Source organism: Lolium rigidum, chromosome 4, assembly GCF_022539505.1.
Source record: "Lolium rigidum isolate FL_2022 chromosome 4, APGP_CSIRO_Lrig_0.1, whole genome shotgun sequence".
NCBI classification, from domain to species: Eukaryota; Viridiplantae; Streptophyta; class Magnoliopsida; order Poales; family Poaceae; genus Lolium; species Lolium rigidum.
In genome coordinates this window covers 65,636,828-65,647,722 of record NC_061511.1, presented here as the reverse complement: position 1 = coordinate 65,647,722, position 10,895 = coordinate 65,636,828, and the positions used below count along the sequence as shown (strand labels likewise).

The 10,895-nt window shown below is 48.2% G+C and overlaps 1 protein-coding gene across 1 annotated transcript; it reads right to left on the bottom strand.

Moving 5' to 3' along the window:
- Positions 1-8,180: 8,180 nt before the first annotated feature.
- On the bottom strand, positions 8,181-8,696 carry LOC124647184 (putative ripening-related protein 6). The gene has a single exon (XM_047187156.1). The coding sequence runs from the start codon at positions 8,694-8,696 to the stop codon at positions 8,181-8,183; it is 516 nt and encodes a 171-aa protein (XP_047043112.1).
- Positions 8,697-10,895: the final 2,199 nt, after the last annotated feature.

Below are 10,895 nucleotides of genomic sequence, written 5' to 3'. Positions count from 1 at the left end.
ACTTGATCCTCCCCTCTTGAGCATCCCTCATTGCCTCAATAAGCTTTTGGGTGGGTGTAATTATTTTGCCCTGGTAAACACACTCCCCTGTCTCCGGGTTCGGCGATCCCCCATGCCCGTACCACCAGCCTTTTGGCCCTTGGGTCCCATCCCTCCGTACCCGGACGGATTCCTCGCGCCCTCAGCTCGTTCTCCATCTTCTCCCACCTAGGCTGCCAAAGCGATACCCTCCTGGCCCCATTTTATGATTGTACTCCTTCTTGGCCGCATTTTCCTTATTTTTTTTCGATAGTTCAAGGAACTGCTCCGATTTCTTTTGCTTCACAAATTCTGGCCAATCATGTTGCGGTTTCTCATATTGTCCTTTGAAATCCGGAGTCTTGCCCTGGTTGACAAAGTCATGGGCTAGATTTTGCTTGTATTTCCGGAATGCGTTGGCCATCCTAGAAAGAGCGAACTGTTTGACTAGCTTGCGCCTCTTCTTGTTTTCCGCAATCTTGTTACCCTCCTCATCGTATTTGCGGTATTCCGGAGGTAGAACGAAATGTTCCATAAGCTTGTTGAAGCAATCTTTTTTCTCTCTTATCGACAAAAGTGAAACCAACACGTGCCTTCTTTGGCTCATTCCACTCTCGGCGGGTGATCGAGACGTTGTCTCTAACAACGGCTCCGCATTGGCCGACAAACTTGGTGGCGTTCTTGCTGGGCTCCGGCGGCCTGCCGGTTGCTTCGTCGACAACATCGATGGTGCATGTTTCTCCTGCTTTCATCGTCTTGGTTGCGCCACGCTTTGACGACGTACTCGATTTTTTCGACGATCCGGCCGAGGGCTAAAATAAGAAAGAGAGTCGCGCGCGTTAGTACACACACATTTATTCAAATCAGTTAGTTGTATCACCAGACGCTCAATATGTATATATATATATACCTCGGCGCCGGAGGTGGTTGCTACTTCCAATTGAAGATCGTCGTTTATCGACGTTTCTTCGGCATCATCTTGTCGACGGCGCCCTTCATCTTCACCCTCAAGGTTCGGATAAGAAGAGATATCATCTTCTTCTTCTCCGGTCGGCACAAATGGAATATCGCCTTTTATGATGCCGAACATATGGTCTTCGACGTCCGGATCATACTTGTCCGGAATCGGGTCAGCTCTATCGTCCGCCATATGTCGATCCCGAAAACATGTAGTCAAAACAAATTAATTGTGTATATGCATTATCACATCTCTTCTACATATAAACGAGAGAGGCGACGAGCGGGAGGCGAGAGGGGGACGCGAGTGACCGCGTGACCGAGAGACCGGTGGCGGTGGCGAAAGGGCGGTGGCGAAAGGGCGGTGGCGGTGACGAGGACACATAACCCTCGCGGTGGCGGTGGCGCGTTGACGGCGTTGGCGTTGGCGCGTTGAATAGAGGCGGTAGCGTTGACGGCGTTACATTTTTATGAATAGAGCGCGTTGACGGCGTTGGCGACGGTACGGCGGCGTTACAATTTATTTCATTTTTTATTAAGTCAAAATTTTAGTTCATTTTTTATTAAGTCAAAATTTTAGTTCATTTTTATTAAGTCAAAATTTTAGTTCTTTTTTTAAACAAAGTTTTTAATTAAGTCAAAGTTTTTAATTAAGACAAAGTTTTTAATTAAGTCAAAATTTTAGTTTTTTTTAGTACCCATTTTAGTTCAATTTTTATTAAGTCAAAGTTGTACGTAGTTGCATTTTTACTAGTTTTTAATTAAAAAAACTTATAGTTAAACTTATAGTAAATTTTTTGTTCAGTAAACAAAAAAGTGTGTAATTAATTAAATTACAATTTTAATTAAAAAAAATTTAGTTACGATTTAAAAAAAAAACAAAAAAAAACCAAAAAACTTCTCCCTCTCTAGTTCTCTGCCGAGCGGGGCGCAACCCGCGCGCGCGGCGAGGGCGCGCCGCGCGCGCTGTGGCGCCCTGCCGACGGCCGGCCGGGAGAGGGCGCGGCAGCGGTCGCGGGGGCAGCGGCGAGGGGCGGCGGCGGTGCCGCGTCGTCGTCTCCATCTCGTCGATGCGGCGGCGGCGGCGCGGCAGGAGATCGATCGAGCGGCGGCCGGCCGGGGGGGCTCGAGATTAGCGACGGAGTGCGGTGTGTGGCGGCGGAGTGCGGTGTGTGGCGGCGGCGGTCGTGCGGCGTGTGGTGGCGGCCGGTGGCGCGAGTGCGCGCACCCGTACGGCAGCCGGGGAAACGGCGAGAGGGGGCGCGGCGAGCTGAGCGTCGACGACGTACACACGGCGAGGCGCGGCGCGGCGAGAGACTGCGAGATCGAGGCGGCGTTTCGGCGTCGTCCGGCGGCGTCGTTGGCGGCGTGTCGTCCGGCGGCGTCGATGCGTGACGCGTCTCCGTGAGCGGCGGTTTCGAGCGAGAAGACGAAGTGTGGATCGCGCGAGGGCGCCGCGAGCTTTTATAGGGGAGGCCCTTTAGTCGCGGTTGGCGACACCAACCGCGACTAAAGGGCACCCTTTAGTCGCGGTTGGCTAGACCAACCGCGACTAAAGGCTTTTTTCGCCGGTTTTCGTTCCCGCGCGCGCACAGACCTTTAGTCGCGGTTGGCCTCGCCAACCGCGACTAAAGGTATTTTTGAATTACTTTTTGTTTTTCAAAATGTTAAAAATACAGAAAAACTCAGAAAAATAAAACTAATTCAATTCAAAATTTTAAAAATACAAATAATATATCAAAAAATTCAGAAAAATAAAACTAATTCAATTCAAAATTTTAAAAATACAAATAATATATCAAAAAATTCATAAAAATAAAACCAATTCAATTCAAAAATTTAAAAATACAAATAATATATCAAAAAATTCAGAAAAATAAAACTAATTCAATTCAAAATTTTAAAAATACAAATAATATATCAAAAAATTCATAAAAATAAAACTAATTCAATTCAAAATTTTAAAAATACAAATAATATATCAAAAAATACAGAAAAAATAAAACTAATTCAATTCAAAATTTTAAAAATACAAATAATATATCAAAAAATTCAGAAAAATAAAACTAATTCAATTCAAAATTTTAAAAATACAAATAATACATCAATAAATTCATAAAAATAAAACTAATTCAATTCAAAATTTCTTCCCGGCCGCCTCTGTCTTCTCGTTGGCCCCCTCTTCCCGCCTCTGTCTTTCCGCCGACCCCCTCTTCCCGCCTCGTCTTCCCGCCATTTCTTCCCTGTCTTCCTGCCTCTTTCTTCCCGCCAATTTCTTCCCGCCTCTTTCTTCCCGCCACTTTCTTCCCGCCTCTTTCTTCCCGCCACTTTCTTCCCGCTCCCATTTTTCCCGCCATTTGTCACTCCATATATGTAGCCCGGCTTGGCCAGCATTATCACATCTCTACAATCTCTCATCACTCTCTCATGGCTTCCACCGCACCCACTCTAACCTACCGGCAGGTGGAGGAGCTTTGCGCCTCGAACTACCCTTGCCCACCGGGCTACCGCGTCCCTGCCGGGCCGGAGCCTAAGCGCCGGCGGCATGCCGGTCCCTCCCGTCCCTCGGGTGCTGCGCGCCGGGCGGTCATCACGAACCACTACTACCTCGACCTCACGCCGGAGCAGACGGATGAATCCCGGCCGGCATCCCGATAACCAGCATACTTGGGACGCCTTCTTCATCAATCGGCGTGAGAGGGCGCTCGCCGGGTATGAGGAGGACGGTCGCCTCCCGGAAACTTCCACGAGGCCGGCCGTCGGCTATGGTGGTACGGCCGGACTCGCGGAGCGTCATGGACTACATCACGGCCGGCGATATCCCCCGCCTGCGCTACCCTCGGTTCGAGCCACGAGCGCCGCCCGACGACGGCCGACGACAGAGCGGCGACGACGACGCCGGCAACTTAGAAGGCGACGACTACCGGTACAACGGCGGCGGCTATGAAGACTACGAGTATGCATATTATACGCCTAGGCAGGAGTATGACTAAATCGTCACTCCAAATTTCATGTATGCAGGAGTATGACTTAGTCACTCCAAATTTCCTGTATGCAGGAGTATGACTTAGTCACTCCAAATTTCATGTATGCAGGAGTATGACTGAGTCACTCCAAATTTCATGTATCATCAGTGCTATCTCGAGTCAATTGAATCATTCGAAAATGGACACCAAACACATCACGGGTAATATAATTCACATGATTCATTCAACAAAGTTTGGTACAATAAATTATTACACATCATTTCTTCCCTTGTGTCCCTGCTTGCTTACGATTGTGCCGTATCCATGGAGCATCCTCATCATTTAACTTAATGCTTGGGTCGGTGTTCACTTTGAAGGGCGGAATTTCAGCAAACATATTATAATCTTCCGACATGTCCGTCTTGTCCTCCACTCCCACGATGTTTCTTTTCCCTGAAAGAACAATGTGGCGCTTTGGATCATCGCATGATGTACTGATCGTTTTCTTATCTTTCCGTTTCCTCGGTTTGCTACTCATGTCCTTCACATAGAAAACCTGAGCGACATCTTTCGCTAGGACGAATGGTTCGTCAAGGTAACCAAGATTGTTGAAATCTACCATTGTCATTCCGTATTGCTGGTCCACCTTTACCCCACCTCCTGTTAGCTTGAACCATTTGCACCGGAACAAAGGGACCCTAAAGGAGGGTCCATAGTCAAGTTCCCATATCTCCTCTATGTAACCATAATATGTGACCTTTTGCCCATTCTCGGTTGCTTGCATCAAAGCGGACACCACTGTTTTGGTTGGTGCTCTTTTTATCTTGGGCGATCGTGTAAAATGTATTCCCATTTATCTCGTACCCTTGGAAAGTCGTTATAGTCGAAGATGGTGTCTTGGCCAACATGTACAGCTGATCTACAACCTTATTGTCACTCATTAAATGTTTTCTCAACCAACCGCCGAAAGTCTCCATGTGGGCCTTCCTAATCCAGGATTCAGGCTTCCCAGGGGTTGTCCGAGCGTAAAATATTCTTGTGTTTCTCAAAGTACGGAGCCACCAAGCTGGAATTGGTCAGAACTGTGTGGTGTGCTTCAGTCAGAGAATGGCCGTCCATACATATCATTGATTTCCTTCCGATCGTGCCTTTTCCACTTAGTCTCCCCTCGTGCCGCGATTGAGGAAGACCAATCGGCTTAAGGTCGGGAACAAAGTCAACACAAAACTCAATTACCTCCTCATTTCCATAGCCCTTGGCGATGCTTCCTTCTGGCCTAGCACGGTTACGAACATATTTCTTTAATACTCCCATGAACCTCTCGAAGGGGAACATATTGTGTAGAAATACGGGACCGAGAATGGAAATCTCATCGACTAGGTGAACCGGGAGGTGCGTCATAATATTGAAGAAGGATGGCGGGAACACCAACTCGAAACCGACAAGACATTGGATCACATCGTTCCGTAACCGTGGTAGAACTTCTGGATTGATTACCTTCCGAGAGATTGCATTGAGGAATGCACATAGCTTCACAATGGCTACTCGAACATTTTCCGCAGGAGCCCCTCAAAGCAATCGGAAGCAATTGCGTCATAATCACGTGGCGGTCGTGAGACTTCGGGTTTTGGAACTTTTTCTCCGCCATGTTTATTATTCCCTTTATATTGGACGAGAATCCTGACGGGACCTTCATACTGCTTAGGCATTCAAAAAAGATGACCTTCTCTTCTTTGGTCAGAGCGTAGCTGGCACGATCTTGAAACCGTTCCGGATGCCGGTCATCAGGGTCTTTCAAACTTTGCTGGTCCTGCCGTGCTTCCTTTGTATCATTTGACTTCCCATACACGCCCAAGAAGCTTAGGATGTTCACGCAAATATTCTTCGTAACGTGCATCACGTCGATTGCGGAGCGGACTTCTAGGACTTTCCAATATTCTAGCTCCCGGAATATAGATTTCTTCTTCCACATGGCTACGTGCCCGTCAGCTCCCTTCGGAACCGATTGTCCGCCGGGACCCTTTCCAAAGATGACTTTCAAATCCATGACCATATCAAATACCTCAGCACCGGTGTGTTCCGCGAGCTTCGGCCGGTGATCTGCCTTGCCGTTGTAATGCTTGCCTTTCTTTCTTACTTGGATGACCTTTCGGAAGAAATCGACGATGCCCATGGTACACGTTCTTCTTACAATTTGGCAAATGTACACTTTCGGTCTCATGTAAGCAGTGCGTGCATGCATTGTATCCCTTATTTGACAGTCCCGAAAGGTTACTAAGAGCAGGACAATCGTTGATGGTTACGAAAAGCAACGCTCGTAGGTCAAATTCTTCTTTGTGCTCATCCCACACACGGACACCAGGTCTGCCCCACAGCTGTAAAAGTTCATCAACTAATGGCCTTAGGTACACATCGATGTCGTTGCCGGGTTGCTTCGGACCTTGGATGAGCACTGGCATCATAATGAACTTCCGCTTCATGCACAACCAAGGAGGAAGGTTGTAGATGCATAGAGTCACGGGCCGGGTACTATGGCTGGAGCTCGCTCGCCAAAAGGATTCATGCCATCCGTACTTAGACCAAATCTTATGTTCCTTGCGTCGGCTGCAAAATCTTTGAACTCTCTGTCGATCTTTCTCCATTGCGTTCCATCTGCGGGGTGTCTCAACTCCCCGTCCGACTTACGGTCCTCTTTGTGCCATCGCAACAACTTGGCATGCTCTTTGTTCCTGAACGAGACGTTTCAACCGTGGTATTATAGGAGCATACCACATCACCTTGGCGGGAACCCTCTTCCCGGGTTTACGGCCCTCAACATCGTCACCGGGGTCATCGCCTCTGATCTTATAACGCAATGCGGTGCATACCGGGCATTCATTCAAATTCTCGTATTCACCGCGGTAGAGGATGCGGTCGTTGATGCATGCATGTATCTTCGTAACCTCTAAACCTAGAGGGCAGACAACCTTCTTTGCTTCGTACGTAGTGGCGGGCAACTCGTTATTCTTTGGAAACATATTCTTCAACATTTTCAGCAAGTTTTCAAATGCCGAGTCAGCTACACCTGCCTGTGCCTTCCATCTCAGCAAATCCAGTGTGCAGCCCAGCTTTTTCGGACCATCATCGCATCCGGGGTACAGCGCCTTCCTGTGATCCTCTAACATGCGATCCAAATTCTCCCTCTCTTTTTCAGTTTCGCAGCGTCTCCGTGCATCGGCAATGGTCCGACCAAGATCATCAACGGGATCATCACGTGCCTCTTCTTCACCTTCCCCTTCACCTTCCCCTTCACCTTCAGCATCCTCCATGAAAGTATCACCGAAATGAGCAAGATAGCTTTCATCGATGAAATCATCCCCTTCTTCATCTTCTTCCATTATAACCCCTCTTTCTCCATGCTTGGTCCAACAATTATAGCTTGGCATGAAACCGTGCCGAAGCAGGTGCATGTGAACATCTCTTGAGGAAGAGTAACCATTCCGATTCTTACATTTAACACATGGACGAGATAACAAAACCCCACTGCTTGTTCGCATTAGCCACTACGAGGAAATCTTTCAAACCCGCACTGAACTCGCCGGAGAGTCGGTTACCGTACATCCATTGTCGATTCATCTGCATTATTATAATATAAAATATATAATTAACCATCATGCATTTGTTAAACTAACTAGCTACAAACAATATAAATTAAACAATGAACTACACACACATGCACATTTTATCAACGACACATCAAAGGTTCAAGTTGCTAACCGCGATCGAGGAGGAAAAAATAAATGAGAAAGCTCAAGTGTGGCTCCAACACTTCATATCATGTTTGTTTCATGCTCTTGGGGCATTTCATCAAACACCTTATGTGCATAAGAGGAACCAAAAGCAAACCTAACACCCACTTGTGAAGCTTGTGAAGAGAATGGCACCAAATGGCTAAGTGTTGGCTGCTGGGTGGGTATATATAGGGGAGGGGCTTTAGTCCCGGTTGGCCTGGCCAACCGCGACTAAAGGCCTTCGGGCACCTTTAGTCGCGGTTGGCCGGCCAGCCGCGACTGCCCCCCACGTGCACCGGCTGACCACCGAGCGCCCGGGCCCAGGCCTTTGGTCGCGGTTCGCCTCCCGAACCGCGACTAAAGGTACCATTAGTCGCGGTTCCTGCAGCATCGCGACTTATGGGGCTCACCCGAAGCCTGTTTTTCCACCAGTGAAACATAAGGCCTCAGGTTATAAATAAAGCCGTTTTCATGCATCGGACCAGGTGACTGGCACCTCGCCAATGTTGCTGTCGAGCCCAAGGGCATCCCACACGGCCTGAGAGGTGTCCACAATATTGTCCTTGCAGCCATGGTTGGAGTCGCACTCGTCCACCACTCGGGCTACAACGGTGCGCCCGTTTTGCTTGCTCGTGATGCGGATCGGCTTGTGGCATCGCCTCCCGCCGGCGTACCACCGTGTTGACAGCGCCACAATCAAGGTCTTGTCGCTATGGTACTTGCCGTCGCACTCCGACGGCCCTCCGCCATCCTCGTCTTTCTCGAACCCATTCACTGTCATGATGCCAGGAGTGCCGCCACCGCCGCCGTCTGGCGACGGGCAGTGGCCGGGCTTCTTGTGCTTGTGCAGCAGGCCTGGCACGGAGCCATCGTCCTCACCGCTGCATGGGTCCGGCTTACCGTGGTGCCGTGCCATGGCACAGGATGACACCTCCAGGAAGATCACGAGCGTGGCCACGACTGCGACGAGCTTGGCGTTCGCCATGTTGCTAAGCCTTGCACTTGACTCGCCGTGGGAGTGGGTACACTGGTACTGATCGAGTTGTAGTGCCTCTGGTTCTGGGAGTTCCTTTATATAGGCGAAGCTAGGTGGCTAGCTGCAAGCCAAGCTTGGAATATACCGTACTTACTTAGCCACATGTGCGGATGTGCCCTTGTGTGGCTCCTGGTCTCTTGCGTGGTTCCGTCAAAGGTTCCTAACTAATTATACTTCTTAGGTGAGTACAAGGAATTTTTCGCTGAGTAAGATACTCTCTCGACCGGTATGGTCGATACAGGCCTAATTAAAATTGTTGCGTTGAAACATGCATGTAAGACAACTGAATTTGAGTAGAGATGGGCTCTTTTGGATTACATGTTGTCGCGAATGTGTTACAGCGGTAATAACTGAAGAGAGAACAGGGCATGTCGCTCTTGCCAGAGAGATGGTACCAGTTTTTACCTCTCCAAGCAAGGAAGAATCCAAGATCCTAGCTGAGTAACCATGGAGCAGCAGATGTATTGTGGGTGGATACAACGTACTTCTTTCTCGTAGAAATAACCATGCGTAGAAAGGTTCGGGCACCAGATCACTGTCCATCTTTTTAATGAGGTAAAACATTGAGGATGGATTATATGGATCTTGTGACCTGTGTTTTTTTCGAGAATTAATTAATCTTGTGACCTGTGTAAAATTTCGTATCTAGATTTAAAAAAAAATCAGGATATCAATTTTCTTGTAAGCAGCAACATTTTTGTTGCATTACCTTTCATTTAAAATTTAAAACTTCCAATATCTTTATATTGAAACAGAAGGTTTGTTACCCCAGTTTGTACACTTATTAGGGTACACAGCCAAATTATTACTGAAAAAAATAAAAGTGGGCCAAAATGCGTCCCAAGTGAGCAACTTTTGGCGACAGGGGGTTATACAATTTAACAATCATGCTATCTAAGAAAAAAAAACTCACACACAGGCCCGGTCGATCTAAGCTCATCTCTCCATTTCAGCCATTGAAGAGCAAGTAGGCTTCTGTTAGCAACAAGGATATAACGGGAGCGTGATTGCAGCGGGACTTCTCCACGTTTGGATCGAACACCGCCGCCCTGCCTCACGTGTCTGCCCTGACCTTAGCCGTGCCCCCTTCACCATCGTCATCGTATTCTCCTACCTCCTCGCTGTCATCACCATCGAGTTCTCCTTCGGCATCGACTTCTGCCTCGACTTGGTCTGCGTCGCCACCGTCTCCGTGCCCGCCATCAACTAATATTAGTTATGCCTGCCGTCGACTAATCTTAGCTGCGCCTGGAGGCCGGGCCACCGAAGGTCATTCGCAGAGGTTGCGGCTCTTCCTCCTCGGGTGATGGCTGGTGCGTAGCCTCCGTCTGGTCAGGATCCTCCTTAGGGGCCTCCTTACCCTTCAGCCGCGGCGCTGGCGGCTGCCGGGGCGCTTGTTCCGCCGCGCGGGCCTTCTTGTCATGTCACGTCGTTTGCGGGTTCTCCACAAGCTCCTCTGAGGATGGGTGTTCCTCCACCTTTCGGCTACACGTATGGACAGGGATCACCGGGTTTTGGGGGTGTGGTCAGTCTGTCGGCCGCCACTTTTATCGTCGGGCAAATGCAGCCCGACTTCGTTGCTTCTCCTCCCACCACTAGGAAAACGTTCATCGTTTCTCCATGGTTATCGATATGAGCTTAGTGAGTCTCTCTTTATCCCCCTCTTCCATATGATAAAGCACCGTCACGGTAATATCACTTCTCCCCATACACTTTATCATACTTCTAAGGATAGTTCTCTCTCTAGTTCCTAAGGCAAATATTATATGGTGCACTTGATATAATATCTAGAGACAAAACTAACACATATTCATATATTAAAATCATAGATCATCTTTGATTCATCTCATAGTCATGCTAGGTAGGGTTTCTCCATCTCTCCAAGAACAAGTGGAACTACTCACACATGGAAGCAATCAAGAACATCATGATGATATTATGGATGGAATAAAGGTAGCAATATGAATTCAAATACAAATTCACAATATCAATTGAGATCACAACTATGGTTGAATAAGAATGGGATTGGTGATGGTAGTAAAGATGTAGCGGTTGATGATGATGGGAATGATGATTTGTCCTCCAATGATCCGCGTAGCAGCCCGGAAGATGTCTTCTCCAAATTCCTCCTCCGGGTCTATCCCAGAG